At 45.3% G+C, this 20,645-nt stretch overlaps 1 protein-coding gene across 1 annotated transcript in view; it reads left to right on the top strand.

Annotated features, from left to right (window-relative positions):
* The first annotated feature begins 1,886 nt into the window (after positions 1-1,886).
* LOC311100243 (gelsolin-like) overlaps positions 1,887-20,645 on the top strand; it is a 23,511-nt gene continuing 4,752 nt past the window's right edge. The window contains exons 1-14 of the mRNA XM_084141078.1: positions 1,887-2,030; positions 12,165-12,362; positions 12,793-12,947; positions 13,215-13,376; positions 13,944-14,093; positions 14,278-14,367; positions 14,520-14,652; positions 15,041-15,345; positions 15,705-15,838; positions 15,935-16,025; positions 17,714-17,884; positions 18,005-18,179; positions 18,280-18,407; positions 18,493-18,570. Of these exons, the coding sequence (XP_083997204.1) occupies positions 12,170-12,362; positions 12,793-12,947; positions 13,215-13,376; positions 13,944-14,093; positions 14,278-14,367; positions 14,520-14,652; positions 15,041-15,345; positions 15,705-15,838; positions 15,935-16,025; positions 17,714-17,884; positions 18,005-18,179; positions 18,280-18,407; positions 18,493-18,570 (1,965 nt within the window). The 5' untranslated portion in view covers positions 1,887-2,030; positions 12,165-12,169. The remainder of the gene's footprint in view (positions 2,031-12,164; positions 12,363-12,792; positions 12,948-13,214; positions 13,377-13,943; positions 14,094-14,277; positions 14,368-14,519; positions 14,653-15,040; positions 15,346-15,704; positions 15,839-15,934; positions 16,026-17,713; positions 17,885-18,004; positions 18,180-18,279; positions 18,408-18,492; positions 18,571-20,645) is intronic.

Genomic DNA, 20,645 nt, shown 5'->3' with positions numbered 1-20,645 from the left:
CTGTCCTGTTGGAAGGTGAACCTTCACCCCAGTCTGAGGTCCTGAGTATTCTGGAGCAGGTTTTCATCAAGGATCTCTCTGTACTTTGCTCCTTTCATCTTTGCCTTGATCCTAATTAGTCTCCCAATCCCTGCAGCTGAAAACCATCCCCACAGCATTATGCTGCCACCACCATGCTTCACCTAAGGGATGGTGCCAGGTTTCCTCCAGACGTGACGCTTGGCATTTAGGCCAAAGAGTTCAATCTTGGTTTCATCAGACCAGAGAATCTTGTTTCTCATGGTCTGAGAGTCTTTAGGTGCCTTTTGGCAAACTCCAAGCGGGCTGTCATGTGCCTTTTACTGAGGAGTGGCTGCCGTCTGACCACTCTACCATAAAGGCCTGATTGGTGGATTGCTGCAGAGATGGTTCTCCCATCTCCACAAAATCGCACGATACATGGCCTCATTCATTCTTTCCTTTACACGGATCAGTCGTCCTGGTCCCTTTGCAGAAAAACAGCCCCAAAGCATGATGTTTCCACCCCCATGCTTCACAGTAGGTATGGTGTTCTTTGGATGCAACTCAGCATTCTTTGTCCTCCAAACACGACGAGTTGAGTTTTTACCAAAAAGTTATATTTTGGTTTCATCTGACCATATGACATTCTCCCAATCCTCTTCTGGATCATCCAAATGCACTCTAGCAAACTTCAGACGGGCCTGGACATGTACTGGCTTAAGCAGGGGGACACGTCTGGCACTGCAGGATTTGAGTCCCTGGCGGCGTAGTGTGTTACTGATGGTAGGCTTTGTTACTTTGGTCGCAGCTCTCTGCAGGTCATTCCCTAGGTCCCCCTGTGTTGTTCTGGGATTTTTGCTCACCGTTCTTGTGATCATTTTGACCCCACGGGGTGAGATCTTGCGTGGAGCCCCAGATCGAGGGAGATTATCAGTGGTCTTGTATGTCTTCCATTTCCTAATAATTGCTCCCACAGTTGATTTCTTCAAACCAAGCTGCTTACCTATTGCAGATTCAGTCTTCCCAGCCTGGTGCAGGTCTACAATTTTGTTTCTGGTGTCCTTTGACAGCTCTTTGGTCTTGGCCATAGTGGAGTTTGGAGTGTGACTGTTTGAGGTTGTGGACAGGTGTCTTTTATACTGATAACAAGTTCAAACAGGTGCCATTAATACAGGTAACGAGTGGAGGACAGAGGAGACTCTTAAAGAAGAAGTTACAGGCCTGTGAGAGCCAGAAATCTTGCTTGTTTGTAGGTGACCAAATACTTATTTTCCACCATCATTTGCAAATAAATTCATTAAAAATCCTACAATGTGATTTTCTGGAATTTTTTTTCTCATTTTGTCTCTCATAGTTGACGTGTACGTATGATGAAAATTACAGGCCTCTCTCATCTTTTTAAGTGGGAGAACATGCACAATTGGTGGCTGACTAAATACTTATTTTCCCCACTGTAGCTGTAGGTCTACTTTAGCCTTACCAGCAGATGGTGCCATGGTCTCTCCAACAGGCAAACTTCACTGACATTCATAATGACTCACTCCAACGGTGAAGACGTAAATCAAAAGGTGATATTTATCTGTCAAAGCGTTGTCAAAATAAACTGCAACATAATTTAATCGTTTTTCAGTGTTTTATGGCCACGTTTGGATGCATAACATTAACAAAAAGAGGGGCCATTTTTATTATGTGCTTTCGAACAATCCATTAAAAACAGAGAGTCTGCAAGACGCTGCTGTAGGTCTACTCCATCCAAGTCATACAAAATTGGTGGGCTGTAATAGTCAACTATCATGCTGCGTTGTCATCTGTGGTTGTCATCCAGACAGGGAGTGGTTAAATGCCAGCTTGCTCTGTTTGTAGCTGAGCGAGGCCTTGCTTGTGTCATATAGGGGAGTTGCCCGGCCCAGACCAGACGTACCAACACACCCTGCCAAGCAACACGGTCCTGCCGAATTAAACCCTCTCCTGTCCCGCAGCACCAAAATACCCGCCGAGGCCTAGAAAACGTCTAAATCAGACAGCATAAGGTAAGAAATGCAATTATGTTAGACATTGTGGACCGCCCCTCTGGTGCCTTTGTTACAATGACCCATCAAATCAATGCAGCAATGTAGAAGCCGTTTAAAGCTCTGATTTAACCAGAACCGGACCGTTATATAATTTCGATGATCATTATAGGCTACGAGATATATTCTGAAAACGAAATTTGCAATCAGTACTATACTACTGCCGATGTTTCGCTGGTTGGACACTATTTGCAGCAACTTTAAGTGAGGGTGATCGAGTATTTTTTCCCCCTTCTGTTTATGGGTCAAATATTTCGTCAATGTTAATTTGTTCTGCGTAATTGGAGTAAAACAACCATCGTTATGAATGACCAAATGTTAACAGAGACACAATGACTTAAATTGAGCTATGTCAAATCATGATATCTGAGGATGCCATATATGGACAGAGACTGAACAACGTGGATTCAACCATAGGAAAAGCAATGACATTTGCCAATCAAAACAGAACAAAAAGAAAAGAACGTAAAACTGAGGTCGCTTTACATTTCCATGCACAATACATTTGATAACACCATTATTATATTAAGTATGCTATACTTTCATGCTGCCCTTATAGTGTAAACTATAGTTTATAAAGCTGTAACAATGTTTTAATAAGATTGTTTACATTTGTATAGACCTTTTTATATGCACAAATTCTAGAAAGATTTTCTTCTTACATTATTTCTGGTCACTTTTCATTTTGGAATATCAAAATATTCCTGTGTTAATGTATATTGTTTGAAAGGGTGAGAAAGGGTGTGTCAATCAAATGCCAAACATTGCTCATTTGTTTAGGCCTACTGGGCATATCCCATCAACAGCTGGGCATTCTCCTGTCTTTAAATGGACTTCGTAGTCACCATAGGAACACTCACAACTCCAAAAACTGGCTTTGCATGATGAATAACCAATATAAGAGGAAGTTGGTTTCCCACTCAACACTGTGTGCGTGTGTGAGTGTGAGACATAGCACTCTGGCATAGCACTCTGGCATTCAGTCAGCAGGGGAAGTGTTGTGTCTAAATCTTACACACACAGCTGTGAGATGGCCCAGACCAGGGCCAGCTGTCTGACACCACAGATTACAGCACACCTAATCCCCATGTGCCTCACTTTATCACACTTTATATACTGTTAGCTGAAACAATAACCAATCAGTGTGTATTTATCTGTGTGTGTGTGTGTATGTGTGTCGATACTTTAATACGAGAGAGAGAGAGAGCAGTATGTAGTATGTGTAGCATGAATGTGTGTGTGTGTGTGTGTGTGTGTGTGTGTGTGGATGAGTGTAAATCTGTGTGTGTGTGCATGCATGTGATCTAAGGTGCGGAGTGTCATTTGTCTTTGACTTTGGACCCTTTCGGATACAGTACCGCCCACACACAACTTTAATGTCTGACCCGATTAACCAGACGTATGTATTTACACTGCCATAAAGTGCAGTCTCTGATGCTCTTCCTCTCCAGGTGATGTTATACTATGTGTAAACACTGGGCCGAGTTACAGGGGACTGTTGTATGTAGAGGCAGTGAAGGGGTTAAAGGAGATAGCCATTCAGTCTATCTGAGGAGGCCTGTAGAGTTGAGAGCAGGAAGCTGATACACACTCAGCTGAGGGAGAGGCCTGAGTGGAGAAAATGAGTCACCCCTGAATCCCCCACTAAGTGCTGAGGAATCTCTCTTGCAAACAGAACTTTAGATTATCAATGCATTATGCATTGATTGGATTTCCAGACGTAACACTTGAACTCTAAGATCTGATCGATGAGCAAAAATGAGGGAACAGCCAAGCAGTAAAGTTCTAAAACATCCTCTCTTCTCATTTGTTTAATGTAATCAGTCACACGATTGGTTTATAGAAACAGCTCTCAGTGCAATGCAGTGGATCAAATCCAGCATCCCTCCTTCCCAGTTTGAAGGCTTTGCAGCAGCCAACCCAGTAGACATTCCAAGCTTTTCTCCAGTTCATCTGATACTGAGGAAAGTGCTGGTTCACGGGGGAGGGGTGCACCGTGCAGGCCAGCAGCAAGTCTCCGGGGGTGAGAATCCTGGAATGACTGACTCACTTTTACCTGGTTGTGAAGAAGAGGGAGGGGTTATGACTTGCTGAGGTCCTGAGGTTTTGCATGGGGTAACTTAGTCTGTTTTCCCCATGTGCCAATGAGACTGGGACCAGTAGTCAGGTGACCTGTTCTATTTATGCTCCCGATTGTGGTCTACTAAACTACCCCCTCTGGGTCACTAGCCAGAACACAGAGCAGATTATCCTAAGAGAAGTGACTGAGTGTAGCTTGTGTTGAAACATAACATGCATATAGTAACTTCTGCTAGTATAGCCTAGCTAGCACTGGCGTAGTTACTTCAATTGTTTAAGCATATGTTGCACAACAGTGATTCAAATACTTTTTCAGAATATTGACAATCTTAAGGGGGTTAGCCATCAGTGACGGAGTTGACAAGCCACTGACGGAGTTGATAACATACTCAAAACAGAAATACGCTACGTGCTTCAGCACTCTGCGGTCCCGTTCTGTGAGCTTGTGTGGCCTACCACTTTGCGGCTGAGCCGTTGTTGCTCCTAGACGTTTCCACTTCACAATAACAGCACTTACAGTTGACCGGGGCAGCTCTAGCAGTGCAGAAATTTGACGAACTGACTTGTTGGAAAAGTGGCACGTTGTATGACGGTGCCACGTTGAAAATCACTGAGCTCTTCAGTAAGGCCATTCTATTGCCAATGTTTTTCTACGGAGATTGCATGGCTGTGTGCTCGATTTTTATACCCCTGTCAGCAACGGGTGTGGCTGAAATAGCTGAATCCACTCATTTGAAGTGGTGTCCATATACTTTTGTGTATTCTTGCTTCTAAAAATAAAAGTTCAATATAAACATTTGTGCAGTGTCTTCGGAAAGTATTCAGACCCCTTGACGTTTTCCACATTTTGTTAGGTTACAGCCTTATTCTAAAATGTATTACATTGTTTTTTTCCTTAATCAATCTACACACAATACCCCATAATAACAAAGCAAAAACAGGTTTTTAGAAATGTTTGCTAATTTATTACAAATAAAAAACGTTATCACATTTACATAAGTATTCAGACCCTTTACTCAGTACTTTCTTGAAGCACCTTTGGCAGCGATTACAGCCTCAAGTCTTCTTGGGTATGATGCTACAAGCTTGGCACACCTGTATTTGTGGAGTTTCTCCCATTCTTCTCTGCAGATCCTCTCAAGCTCTGTCAGGTTGGATGGATGGGAGCGTTTTGGACAGCTATTTTCAGGTCTCTCCAGAGATGTTCGATCGGGTTCAAGTCCAGGCTCTGGCTGGGCCACAATGGCGTTCAGAGACTTGTCCCGAAGCCACTCCTACGATGTCTTGGCTGTGTGCTTAGGGTCGTTGTCCTGTTGGAAGGTGAACCTTCGCCCCAGTCTGAGGTCCTGAGTGCTCTGGAGCAGGTTTTCATCAAGGATCTCTCTGTACTTTGCTCCATTCATCTTTCCCTCGATCCTGACTAGTCTCCCAGTCCCTGCTGCTGAAAAACATCCCCACAGCATGATGCTGCCACCACCATGCTTCACTGTAGGGATGGTGCCAGGTTTCCTCCAGACGTGACGCTTGGCATTCAGGCCAAAGAGTTCAATCTTGGTTTCATCAGACCAGAGAATCTTGTTTCTCATGGTCTGAGATTCTTTAGGTGCTTTTTGGCAAACTCCAAGCGGACTGTCGTGCCTTTTACTGAGGAGTGGCTTCCGTCTGGCCACTCTACCATAAAGGCCTGATTGGTGGAGTGCTGCAGAGATGGTTGTCCTTCTGGAAGGTTCTCTCATCTCCACAGAGGAACTCTAGAGCTCTGTTAGAGTGACCATCGGGTTCTTGGTCACCTCCCTGACCAAGGCCCTTCTCCCCGATTGCTCAGTTTGGCCGGGTGGCCAGCTCTATGAAGATTCTTGGTGGTTCCAAACTTCTGCCATTGAAGAATGATGGAGGTCACTGTGTTATTGGGGACCTTCAATGCTGCAGAAATGTTTTGGTACCCGTCCCCAGATCTGTACCTTGAAACAATCCTGCCTCGGAGCTCTACGGACAATTCCTTCGAACTCATGGCTTGGTTTTTGCTCTGACATGCACTGTCAACTGTGGAACCTTGTATAGACGGGTGTGTGCCTTTCCAAATCATGTCCAATCAATTGAATTTACCACAGGTGGACTCCAATCAAGTTATAGAATCATCTCAAGGATGATCAATGAAAACAGGATGCACCTGAGCTCAATTTTGAGTCTAATAGGAAAGGTGCTGAATACCTGTTTTCGCTTCGTCATTATGGGGTATTGTGAGTAGATTGCTGAGGAAATGTTTTTATTTAATCCATTTTAAAATAAGGCTGTAACGTAACAAAGTATGGAAAAGGTAAATACTTTCTGAAGGCACTGTAAGTATGGAAAATGATTAATTTTTAAATCCCCAATAAAAACATAACCATTTTATCAGATCTTTCAGCACTTTAACAGAGTTCACGTTAGAAAAAAATCTGATGGAGTTGATGTTTTACGGAGTTGACAAATTTCATTTTTCTTCTTCATTCAAGTGGTATGCAGAGTAGCAATTTTGTTTTTCTTCAGTTGCTTTATGACTCTTAAACCGAATTATCTATCAGGCAGATGGAGTTGACAGTTTATGGTTGTGACCATGGTGATTTCAATATTGTTTGTTTAAATCTATCAAAAGTAGAGACATTTTACAGACCTTGAGTGGTCTTGTTGCACTACATGTACAGTAATGAGGACATGAATAAGGGGTCCTTATGGTATAGCTGACCCTGCTCATTCCTGATTAATTTAGGATTTTAGACCAAATCTCCAGACACATCTTTTAAGAATCACAGTCTTTAGAGAAATATTGTTTAAAGCCACTATTGCAAGAAACTACATAACATACTTTTTCAGTTAGTATCCATTATTGCCAGTTTTTAAAAATAATTTTAAACACTTTTTTGGAGAGTTTGAAATGGGGATCCTTTGCTCCGGACAAGGGCATTTCCAGGCATAGAGCTGACATGGAAATGTATAAAATTGAAAGTATTTAGAAAATTCCAAAAACAAATATTTTCCTTATAAAATTCCCCTAAATGTAAATGTTAAGCTCAAATAATGCAACAAAATCAATTTTTTAAACTATAAAAATAAAGTTTCCCAGCCGGACTAGGATTGCCCCGATTTTCAAGAATCCCTAAACTAATTTCCTGCTATTCTACACATTTTGCCATGAGGAATTTCATGCAATGCAAACAGATGAAGGCATGGAAACACAGTGAGCTCCAGGTGTTGTTCTCTCTATCTGGAGACATGGTAATGTTCGTGGTGTTGGACAGAGTTTCAGGTAACAGCTGAGTTGGGCTGATCTGTCAATATAGATCACTGTGAGCTTGCAGTAAATCTGACTTTATGATCTGGTGTTTATGAAATGGTTATATATTAAACTGAAACAGGAATATACAGTGAGGGAAAAAAGTATTTGATCCCCTGCCGATTTTGTACGTTTGCCCACTGACAAAGACATGATCAGTCTATAATTTTAATGGTAGGTTTATTTGAACAGTGAGAGACAGAATAACAACAACAAAATCCAGAAAAACGCATGTCAAAAATGTTATAAATTGATTTGCATTTTAATGAGGGAAATAACTATTTGACCTCTCTGCAAAACATTACTTAGTACTTGGTGGCAAAACCCTTGTTGGCAATCACAGAGGTCAGACGTTTCTTGTAGTTGTCCACCAGGTTTGCACACATCTCAGGAGGGATTTTGTCCTACTCCTCTTTGCAGATCTTCTCCAAGTCATTAACGTTTCAAGCCTGACGTTTGGCAACTCAAACTTTCAGCTCCCTCCACATATTTTCTATGGGATTAAGGTCTGGAGACTGGCTAGGCCACTCCAGGACCTTAATGTGCTTCTTCTTGAGCCACTCCTTTGTTGCCTTGGCCATGTGTTTTGGGTCATTGTCATGCTGGAATACCCATCCACGACCCATTTTCAATGCCCTGGCTGAGGGAAGGAGGTTCTCACCCAAGATTTGACGGTACATGGCCCCGTCCATCGTCCCTTTGATGCGGTGAAGTTGTCCTGTCCCCTTAGCAGAAAAACACCCCTAAAGCATAATGTTTCCACCTCCATGTTTGACAGTGGTGTCACGCCCTGACTCAGGGTGTGTATATTCTTTGTTGTGTATGTTCTATGTTGTACGATCTAGTATGTATGGTTCTATGTTGGCCGGTGTGGTTCCCAATCAGAGGCAGCTGTCGTTCGTTGTCTCTGATTGGGGTCAATACTTAGGCAGCCTATTGGCACTAGTGGGTTGTGGGATCTTGTTCCGTGTAAGGTATGTTGTGTGTGCTACCTTGGACTTCACGTTTCATTTCGTTTATTGTTTTGTTGAGTGTTTATTAAGTTAAAATAAACATGTATGCATCTCACGCTGCGCCTTGGTCCGTCCCGTCCTTCAACGAACGTGACAGAAGATCCCAACAGACCTGGACCAAGCAGTGTGCCGAGGAGGAGCAGAGAGGATGGACTTGGCAGGAGATAAGAGAGGATCTGACAAGAAAGATGGAGGCCCTGAAAGGGATCAGGGTGGAGAGGCAACCCCAATAAAACATTTTTGGGGGGCACACGGTGTGGACGACGAGGCAGCAGGTGGCCGCGACAGGGCGGATCTGCTGGTTAGGAGAGGAGGCCACCATATTACGGGGGCTATTGGTTCAGAGGGAGCAGGAGGTATTTGGTCAGAGGGAGGCGCTACAGGAGGCTAGAAGGGAGAAGGAAGGTGTAGAGGCACGGCGAGAGGAGCTGGTTAGGCAGCAGAAGGAGCGGGGGTTAATAAAGGAACCCAGTCCTGCTCCTCGCACCAAGAAAGTGGTGCGTGTCGCCAGTCCGGTCCGGCCCGTTCCTGCTCCCCGCACCAAGCCAAGTGGTGCGTGTTCCCAGTACGGCCCGGCCCGTTCCTGCTCCCCGCACCAAGCCTGTGGTGCGCGTCGCCAGCCCGGCCGTCCTGTTCCTGCTCTTCGCACCAAGCCAGTGGTGCATGTTCCTAGTCCGGTCCGGCCCGTGCCTGCTCCTCGCACCAGACCAGTGGTGCGTTTGTCCAGTCCGGCACGGCCCGTGCCCATTCCACCGGTGCCTGGTCCGGCACCGGTCAGCTGCTCCACTCCGGAGCCAGAGCAGTCCGCTCCACCGGTGCCTGATCCAGTTCCGGTCAGCCGTTCCACTCCGGAGCCAGAGCAGTCCGCTCCACCGGTGCCTGATCCAGCTCCAGTCAGCAGCTCCACTCCGGAGCCAGAGCAGTCCGCTCCACCGGTGCCCAGTCCAGCTCCGGTCAGCGGCTCCAGTCCAGACCATGACGTCAGCCCCTCTCCAGGTTCAGGGTCTCCCACACCAGGGTCCAGACAGGGCCTGGCGTATCGTGGGAGGAAGGAGAGGGGAAGTAGCGCGCTGAGGTCCAAACCAGACCAGGGGCGCAACAGAGAGGCGGACAGTGAGAGGTTGTCACGCCCCAAGCCGGATCCACCTCCGAGGCAGAATGCCCGGCCCCTACCCTGTTATGTTTATGTTGTGCGGTCGGAGTCCGCACCTTTGGGGGGGGGGGGGGGTACTGTCACGCCCTGACTCAAGGGACTCTTATATGTTGAGTCAGGGTGTGTATATTCTTTGTTGTGTATGTTCTATGTTGTACGATCTAGTATGTATGGTTCTATGTTGGCCGGTGTGGTTCCCAATCAGAGGCAGCTGTCGTTCGTTGTCTCTGATTGGGGACCATACTTAGGCAGCCTATTGGCACTAGTGGGTTGTGGGATCTTGTTCTGTGTAAGGTATGTTGTGTGTGCTACCTTGGACTTCACGTTTCGTTTCGTTTATTGTTTTGTCGAGTGTTTATTAAGTTAAAATAAACATGTATGCATCTCACGCTGCGCCTTGGTCCGTCTCGTCCTTCAACGAACGTGACAGGTGGGGATGGTGTTCTTGGGGTCATAGGTAGCATTCCTCCTCCTCCAAACACGGCGAGTTGAGTTGAGCTTGCGGGCGCTGCAGGACCTTGCGGGCGCTGCAGGATTTCAGTCCTTCACGGCGTAGTGTGTTACCAATTGTTTTCTTGGTGACTATGGTCCCAGCTGCCTTGAGATCATTGACAAGATCCTCCCTTGTAGTTCTGGGATGATTCCTCACCGTTCTCATGATCATTGCAACTCCATGAGGTGAGATCTTGCATGGAGCCCCAGGCCGTGGGAGATTGACAGTTCTTTTGTGTTTCTTCCATTTGCGAATAATCGCACCAACTGTTGTCACCTTCTCACCAAGCTGCTTGGCGATGGTCTTGTAGCCCATTCCAGCCTTGTGTAGGTCTACAATCTTGTCCCTGACATCCTTGGAGAGCTCTTTGGTCTAGGCCATGGTGGAGAGTTTGGAATCTGATTTAATTGATTGCTTCTGTGGACAGGTCTTTTATACAGGTAACAAACTGAGATTAGGAGCACTTCCTTTAAGAGTGTGCTCCTAATCTCAGCTCGTTACCTGTATAAAAGACACCTGGGAGCCAGAAATCTTTCTGATTGAGAGGGGGTCAAATACTTATTTCCCTCATTTAAAATGAAAATCAATTTATACAATTTTTGACATGCTTTTTTCTGTCAGTGGGCAAACGTACAAAATCAGCAGGGGATCAAATACTTTTTTCCCACACTGTATATGTTGTTTATGATCCAGGGTTTGTTCTCCACAGTGGAACATGTGTAAAAGGACAGATACCCGTGTGAACGAAAACAACATCAATATAAAACTTTTAGATGATCATGATGGCTAAGAGACTTACTACCATGTCTTCATGTCAGAAAAGAGATCCTAAAAATAATGTGTGGCTGTTTGTGAAATGAGTCAAAGGTTTAAAAAAGGAGAGGAGACCGAGGAAAAAATAACCCCAGATTCTTCGGGTCAGGGTTGCATGAATTCTGAACCAACTACTTCTCTCTCCCAAACAAGGTCACGAGCAGATTATTTCCATGGTTGTGGCCAGTGGGCTGTCAAGAAGAATGGCAAGGCCTGCTCTGATGCTGACGGTTAGTCATACAAACGGAGAAGGAGCCTGCTCAAACCGCAGTCTTTTTCGAAATAAATGAGTTGGAGTCTAATGTCCAAAGGCACACAGATGGGCCGCGGTGCAGAAAATGCTGTGTTTACTCTCTAGAACACGGGCTTATTTAGGTACACAGAACAGCCTGTTTAAGCTGTCTGGAACATTACGTGTGGATCTAATTGATTCAGGGTGTGTTATGCTGTGTGGATGTGGGCCTACAGTAATAGTCTTTTTTTTATTTTTTATTTAAACTGTTGTTGTGTTTTGGAAAATTGATAAAGTCACTGCTTATCTTGATTAGTCACTGCTTACGAAGCTGAAAAAAATATAGATGTCTGACACTTCCCTCTCAGTGGGCAACACCTTACGGGTCTGGGTGCTGTGGAAACAGTGTGTGGCAGGGCTACTGTACAGGAACCAACTGAGGCATGATTGCCTGGCAGCTAGACAACTGGCAGAACATTTGGAAATGCTTTTCTGTGGTCACTAAAGTGACCTGCAAAGAGGATAGGAGGAAGGAGTTGTCTACGACTCGAGTTAGACATTAACAGTTCTTAAAAATCTAATGCCAAAATGACCTCAAGTAGAGTAGGTGGTAATCTCACTGAGCGTAGGCACCCACTTATGTTGTCCTGTGGTGACACCGCTGCTGGGGCTGTCTGTTCCAAACTGAGTCACAGCACTTCCTGTTCAGAGAGCGAAGGAAACACCCAGAGCACAGGGCACCAATGAGTCACTACACCAACTGGACATTAATAACTCACTACTTGAAACTTTATATCCATGGCAACATCTCTGAGTAAAGGGAGTGGCTCCCCTCTGCAAACCATGCCCACAAATACTAAAGATCGACTTTTATTGTCTTCACAGAATTACCTATTTCTCTTAGCAGTAACTGTCTTATCCTAACTATAAATGGTTAACAACGATCTTCTATATATCATCCATACCTTCTAACCCAGTGTGTGTGATTTCTCCATGCAGGCAGCATGGTGTACCATCCTGAGTTTGAGAAGGCTGGCCAGCAGTCGGGCCTGCAGGTGTGGAGGATTGAGAAGTTTGACCTGGTGGCCGTGCCAGAGAACCTGTATGGAAGCTTCTACACAGGAGACGCCTACCTCGTCCTCAACACCATCAAGCAGCGCTCTGGGAACCTGCAGTATGACCTGCACTTCTGGCTGGGTGAGGACAGAACCAGGAGCATGATGGGTTGCATAACAAAGCCTGGTGGATATGATTTGAGGTCATAGAAATATAATTACTAGAACGGGCATCTTCCTTGAAGTCAATGTACTGTGATCGGTGGCCATATTGAATGTAATTCTATCTCTATGATTGATGTACACCAGCAGAGTTCTGAGTCAGGCCCATTTCATTGTATTGATCATGCCTGCATAATGTAATGGGAAATGTACTAAGTGAGTGATGCCCAAGCTAGCTTCATTCATTGTACCGGTATGTATCAATTGGGTTTTGCTTAGGGAAATAGTAATCCGTGACATCTGTGAAATCTAGCAGACTAAGCAGCCATTGTGGGTTGGGCCTCCATTGACAGACAAGAGAGCAAAATGTTGCAATTCAGTGTGTAACATCCGTGGTTTCTCTGCTCCAGGTGATTTCTGCACCCAGGATGAAAGTGGAGCAGCAGCCATCTTCACAGTCCAGATGGATGACTATCTGGGGGGTAAACCCATCCAGTACCGCGAGGTCCAGGGACATGAGTCCAAAGTATTCCTGGGTTACTTCAAGGCTGGACTGAAGTACTTGGTGAGATATTATTTGAGATTTTCTTTTTGCATTATTGCTACAATCCTGCCAATGACACATGATATTGCATTCATACCTCAGGCGGGGGTATTGTTATATACCTGAATGGTTTTGGAGTAACCAACCTAATCAACCTTTTTAATGGGAATAAAGTATAAAGTATTCCTCCATACAATTCCTAGAAATTGGAATTGTATGGAGGAAATGTGCCCTAGAAATGTGAATGACTGCATAATACCTGTGCCGTATCTTTTGTCACTGTTTTAGAAAGGAGGTGTGGCATCCGGGTTCAAACATGTGGTCACCAACGAGGTGGTTATGCAGCGGGTGCTGCAGGTCAAAGGTCGGCGTGTTGTCAGGGCAACGGAGGTGCCTGTCAGCTGGGACAGCTTCAACCAGGGAGACTGCTTCATCCTGGACTTGGGAAGCGTGAGTTACCATCAGCCTGAGGGAGACATGGCGTCATCAAACATTGGTGTCACATTTAAATTATAAAACGGAGAAGCATATGCACATTGTAGGTTTCACATCTTGCTTACAATAAAATATAAACATTTAATAGAGAGATTGCAAGAATTTTAAGGATATTTGTACAAACTAATTCCATGTCGATGCTGACCACATGATAATAATGATAATGATAATGATAATGATGATAATAATAATAATAATGATAAATGGGATTTTATGCGCCTTTAAAAAAAAAAACAAGGACACTGTAAAGCAGGGTTCTTCAATTCCGGTCCTGGAGGGCCGAAACACCTCTGTTTTTCATCCTCTCCTTCTAATCAGGGGCTAATTCAGACCTGGGACACCAGGTGAGTGCAATTAACTACCAGGTAGAAATAAAAAACAGAAGTGTTTCGGCCCTCTAGGACCGGAATTGAAGAACCCTGCTGTAAAGGGTATAAAACAAAACAAGAATAAGAAAATGAAATGAATAAAAGCTCCTTAGCTTATTCCTGTCTTTTGTGTTGTGTGTCCCTCCTCTCACAGGAGATCTACCAGTGGTGTGGTTCCCAGAGCAACCGCTTTGAGAAGCTGAAGGCCACCCAGGTTGCCAAGGGTATCCGTGACAACGAGCGCAGTGGGCGAGCCCGCGTTTACGTGTGTGACGAGGGGGCAGAGAGAGACAAGATGATAGAGGTGAGATCATAAACAATTAAAGAACAGGAGAGTCTTCTTACTCTCTTTATCTCTCTCTGTGTCTGTGATTGGTTGATGTCTATTATGGTGTATAATGGACATTTTAATGAACTCCAGCTGTGGTAAAAGTATTGTTTTATTTTCTGAAGTACTTCTAAAAGGGATCTTCTCTGTGCGTCTTCAGGTTCTGGGAGATAAACCAGACCTGCCTGAAGGATCCTCTGATGACATCAAAGCAGATGCCTCAAACAGGAAGATGGCCAAACTGTACAAGGTGGGAGAACAGTGAACAAACCACTGAAACGAACATCCAACTGGTCTAGTTGCATTATGAGGACTTTTCACATACACCTGTGCCTAACGAGAAAAACACGTCTCTGATCTCTCCTCTACAACTCTTCCTCTGTCTCTCCTCCTCTCCCCCAGGTGTCCAATGGCAGTGGAGACATGGCCATGTCCATGGTGGCAGCAGAGAACCCATTCTCCCAGAGTGCACTGGAGTCCAGCGACTGCTTCATCCTGGATCACGGCTCTGATGGCAAGATCTTCGTCTGGAAAGGTCAGCAGGGGTCACCCAATATCAAAGAAATGTTTATGATCAGCTGATTTTTCACAGTTAGAAATACCATCAATTCAGCAAGTCAATGAAAGCACAGTAGCTAGACTTGTTTTGGCATGGTATGGCTGCTTTCATGTCCATTTGGTAACACTTAAGGTATAGCATTACAGACCACATTTAGAGAATGAGACATTGAACAGTGTCACACAGAGATTATATGATGGAACTGGAAGAGGTTTATTCTTTCCAAAGATAATGGTCCTCAGTTATATACCATGGTGATAGTTATACGTAAATGTTGATTTTCAGTCTTTAGAGTTCTAAGTGGTTGAATTAATGAAACCTATTTTTTGAATTTTTCTTCCCTCTCCCACGTACTCTCACCCAGGCAAAGAAGCCAACCTGGAGGAGCGTAAGGCAGCCATGAAAGCAGCAGATGAGTTCATCAAGAAGATGGGGTACCCCAAACACACCCAGGTGCAGATCCTGCCGGAGATGGGAGAGACGCCTCTCTTCAAGCAGTTCTTCAAGAACTGGCGTGACAAGGACCAGACAGAGGGCCTGGGTGTGGCCTACGTCTCCAACAGCATCGCCAAGATAGTGAAGGTGTCCTTTGATGCCGCCACACTCCACGACTCCCCTGCCATGGCTGCCCAGCACGGCATGGTGGACGGCGGCAACGGAGAGAAGCAGGTAGGTGGACGAGATGAGGAGCCGGAGCATGTGTACACATTGTACGGCAAGCCTTCCCATTCATCTTTCTTAGAGTAACTATCAGGATGAGTATTGCTATGAGTAACTATCAACTTTATAAAGAAGGGCTATTATACAGTAATAGCATTCTGTGAGGTACTGTGAGGCAGTCATGTTTGGGTTTCAGCCCAATGCAGTCAAAACAGGAAGGATATTAAAGTAGTAAATCTCTGATGAACAGATAGCAACCAAATGAGAGGGACATGATTCTGCATTATTCAAGCTGTATTTACATATACAGCTTTGTTTCAGTAGCCTGCCACAACTAGGGGTTACATCATGTGTATGTGTATGGACAGATCTGGCGTATTGAGGGATCAGACAAGGTGGAAGTGGACCCCTCCACACATGGACAATTCTACGGGGGAGACAGTTACATCATCCTCTACAACTACCACCATGGAGGACGCCAAGGACATATTATCTACATGTGGTAAGAGAGACATTAAAATAGAATTAAAATGATGGAAAATAAACAGTAGAAACTATCAGTAGAGATATTTTGCCTGCTAACTGGAGTCTCTCTCAGGCAGGGAAGTGATTCTTCCCATGACGAAATTGGTGCTTCAGCCATCTTGGGTGCCCAGTTGGACGATGAGCTTGGTGGTGGGCCTGTGCAGGTAATGAATGAGTGGGTGTGTGTGTGGAAGAAGTGGCTTTCTTTTCCCATCGCATATTCCTTTTTTATATACTTTCCTCTTGGCCTCATCTATATTGAGCCCAGTAACCTCCTTCCTTACCAGTGTGTCTGCTCATTCTCCCTCTTCCTCCACCATTGCTTCCTGTCATTTCCTGCCTCTTTGTTTTTTCCAGGTTTCTGGGGCTCCTATTACCACCCAGGTACTCCCCTGTCAGGGCTGCATGACTCAGTACATAGACCAGGCATGGGGGGCTTAGAATCTCTGTATTTAACTGATATGGCTCAATGTGTTTACAGAGAAATCAGCCGGTTGAAATCAACAGGGACCCCAAACAGGACATTCCAAAGCCATGTTTATGAGGGAGATCCCTTTGCCCTCCCTGATCCTGTTGCATTATCACTCTGACACATAGCTACTGATCCCAGACCAGCCTATTATCTGACCTGCTGTGGGGACGAAGAGCTCTCTTGCTTGTCCTTAAGAAATTTGCTCAACTCAAGCAAGGACCATTGCATAGGCCACCAGTGATTCTAGGTTGTCTTTTATACTGCAGTTCTTTATGATTTAGCTAGATCATGCCTTGGCTCTGTATAAGGTTCCAGGCTCTGGGAATGTCTGTGACCATCTCTTGCTGTGTATCTGTCTGTGTGTGTCTGTCTATGCCTGTCAGTGTCTCACCCTCCTGTCTATATACAGTGTGAAAATGTTTGCTGTGCACTGCGTAGTTATGTTATTGATGTGTTATAATGCATGACTAACAATAATCCTACATTTGTGTAGAAGCCCACCAGGGTGGAAACTTCAGTCACAAACCTGTTTATATTCCAAGCAACTGTCCATGATGTCTAAACGCTGACGACACCTATCATACATTTGTAACGGTATGATACATAGTCGTGCAAAATAAACAGCATTTAGAGGAACTTAATGCATAGAAATGCATGAAAATAAGTCAGCACACTATAAACATGCAACCTTGCCTCACAAGTTTTCAGTACAGAGGTACTTTCACTCTGTGCAATATGCACCTAATTTCTCTCTAGCCCTCCGTCCAGCAGTCTCCAATTTTGGGAGGAAAACATCTGAAACGAGGCTTTGTGCATGCCCACGCAGGTCCCAACATTTCAGGAATGGTGTTGAGAGGAGAACAAACACACTCTTGAGTGACTAAACAGTGAGAAAGCCACACAGTCCGTCGGCCTGGGAGGGGGAGAGAAGTCCCCTTTGTGCTGGCGGATGATGAGGCAAACTGGCTGCATCCAGCAAACAGGATGTCCTGCTGTCAGACAGCTAGACAGACAGACAGACGCACAGCATCCTGGGAGATTAGGGTAGGGAGTGCCATGGAACACTTAACTCTGTCAGAGTTCTCCTACCCTGTTGTTGTTCAGAGCTCACTGCTGCCACCCTGTGGGATATTATTGTAGACACATGCAAGGCTGCATCGCAAATAAATCTAGATTTCCAAATAGATGTAATTCAATACAATTATATTCTTCCAAAGATCCACAGCTTTTTGATTTTCCCTGCATTTGGTCTCAGAATTTCTTATTGCACAGAATATAATTTTTGTGAAATTATACAGCATGAATCACCATGATTAACAATGTGTCCAACTACATCACAACAGTATAGATGTTTGTTAACTAGTTTGCTCTGTGGTCCAGGTGAGGGTAGTCCAGGGCAAGGAGCCAGCTCACCTCATGAGCCTGTTCAGGGGACAGCCCATGGTGGTGTACAAGGGAGGTACGTCCAGAGACGGGGGTCAGTCCGCTCCTGCTGAAACACGACTCTTCCAGGTGCGCTCCAACTCTGCAGGGTGCACAAGAGCTGTGGAGGTGAGTAACATCGGGATAGGGCCCTGTTTTTCTGAAATGAGCTACTCAACTGCACTATATTTAAATACATGACACTTGTGGTCATTTTCCACCCACCATGTTTCATCCATCCACCTCTAGGTTGATGCTGTGTCCTCCAACCTGAACTCCAACGACGCCTTCCTCCTGGTGACTCCAGCAGCCTCCTTCATGTGGGTGGGCCAGGGGGCCAGTGACACTGAGAAAAATGGCACCCAGCAGCTCTGTGACATTCTGGGGGTGTCCTCCTCAGAACTGTCTGAGGGCGGAGAGACTGGTATGTACTGTACGTTGTGCCAATGGACATTGGCTTTTCTTTGCTCTGTGGCTGGCTGTGGCATGTCCTAACCAACTGCTTGTTGTGTGTCTCTGTGCAGATGACTTCTGGGAGGCTCTGGGAGGGAAGGCAGCGTACCGCACCTCCTCCAGACTGAGAAGCAAGGACAAGTTGGACGCCCATCCACCCAGGCTCTTTGCCTGCTCCAACAAGACCGGAAACTTCATTGTGAGTCCCATATTATTACCATCAGCCATTCGTGGTTAACCCTTTAACCCTGGTCTTTCTAATGTTCCTGGTTCCCTCCACCCAGATTGAGGAGGTACCTGGGGAGATGACCCAAGAGGATCTGGCTACCGATGATGTCATGATCATGGACACATGGGATCAGGTAGATACATTAGCATGTGGTATTTTCTAAGATGTGAATATGATTAAGTGTGGAGATGTACTAACAGTAACACAGTGGATAACAGATTCATTTTAATGTCACTTTAATAATGTTTACATACTGTTTTACCCACTTCATATGTATATACTGCATTCGGAAAGTATTCAGACCCCTTTACTTTTTCCACATTTTGTTACGTTACAGACTTATTCTAAAATGGATTTAATTGTTTTTTTCCCCTCATCAATCTACACACACTACCCCATAATGACAAAGCAAAAACGATTTTTAGAAATGTTTGCAATAAAAAAAACTGAAATATAACATTTACATTAGTATTTAGACCCTTTACTCAGTACTTCTTTGGAGCACCTTTGGCAGCGATTACAGCCTCAAGTCTTCTTGGGTGGGACGCTACAAGCTTGGCACACCTGTTTTTGGGGAGTTTCTCCCATTCTCTGCAGATCCTCTCAAGCTCTGTCAGGTTGGATGGGGAGTGTCGCTGCACAGCTATTTTCAGGTCTCTCCAGAGATGTTAGATCGGGTTCGTCCGGGCTCTGGCTGGGCCACTCAAGGACATTCAGAGACTTGTCCCGAAGCCACTCCTGCGTTTTCTTGGCTGTGTGCTTAGGGTCGTTGTCCTGTTGGAAGGTGAACCGTCACCCCAGTCTGAGGTCCTGAGCGCTCTGGAGCAGGTTTTCATCAAGGATCTCTCTGTACTTTGCTCCATTCATCTTTACCTCGATCCTGACTAGTCTCCCAGTCCCTGCCGCTGAAAAACGATCCACCACCATGCTTCACCGTAGGGATGGTGGATGGTTTCCTCCAGACGTGACGCTTGCCATTCAAGCCAAAGAGTTCTATCTTGGATTCATCAGACTAGAGAATCTTGTTTCTCATGGTCTGAGAGTCTTTGAGGTGCCTTTTGGCAAACTCCAAGTGGGCTGTCATGTGCCTTTTACTGAGGAGTGGCTTCCGTCTGGCCACACTACCACAAAGGCCTGATTGGTGGAGTGCTGCAGATGGTTGTCCTTCTGGAGGGTTCTACCGTCTCCACAGAGGAACTCTAGAGCTCTATCAGAGTGACCATCGGGTTCTTGGTTACCTCCCTGACCAAGGCCCTTCTCCCCGATTGTTCAGTTTGGCCGGGCGGCCAGCTCTAGGAAGAGTCTTGGTGTTTCCAAACTTCTTCCATTGAAGAATGATGGAGGCCACTGTGTTCTTGGGGACCTTCAATGTTGCAGAAATGTTTTGGTACTCTTCCCCAGATCTATGCCTCGACACAATCCTGTCTCGGCGCTTTACGGACACTTCCTTCGACCTCATGGCTTGGTTTTTACTCTGACATGCACTGTCAACTGTGGGACCTTATACAGTGAGGGGAAAAAGTATTTGATCCCCTGCTGATTGTGTATGTTTGCCCACTGACAAAGACATGATCAGTCTATAATTTTAATGGTAGGTTTATTTGAACAGTGAGAGACAGAATAACAACAACAAAATCCAGAAAAACGCATGTAAAAAATGTTATAAATTGATTTGCATTTTAATGAGGGAAATAAGTATTTGACCCCTCTGCAAAACATGACTTAGTACTTGGTGGCAAAACCCTTGTTGGCAATCACAGAGGTCAGACGTTTCTTGTAGTTGGCCACCAGGTTTGCACACATCTCAGGAGGGATTTTGTTCCACTCCTCTTTGCAGATCTTCTCCAAGTCATTAAGGTTTCAAGGCTGACGTTTGGCAACTCGAACCTTCAGCTCCCTCCACAGATTTTCTATGGGATTAAGGTCTGGAGACTGGCTAGGTCACTCCAGGACCTTAATGTGCTTCTTCTTGAGCCACTCCTTTGTTGCCTTGGCCGTGTGATTTGGGTCATTGTCATGCTGGAATACCCATCCACGACCCATTTTCAATGCCCTGGCTGAGTGAAGGAGGTTCTCACCCAAGATTTGACGGTACATGGCCCTGTCCATCGTCCCTTTGATGCGGTGAAGTTGTCCTGTCCCCTTAGCAGAAAAACACCCCCAAAGCATAATGTTTCCACCTCCATGTTTGACGGTGGGGATGGTGTT

This window comes from Coregonus lavaretus, assembly GCF_964263955.1.
Source record: "Coregonus lavaretus genome assembly, chromosome: 24".
NCBI lineage: Eukaryota > Metazoa > Chordata > Actinopteri > Salmoniformes > Salmonidae > Coregonus > Coregonus lavaretus.
This window is presented reverse-complemented; position numbering and strand designations above follow the sequence as displayed.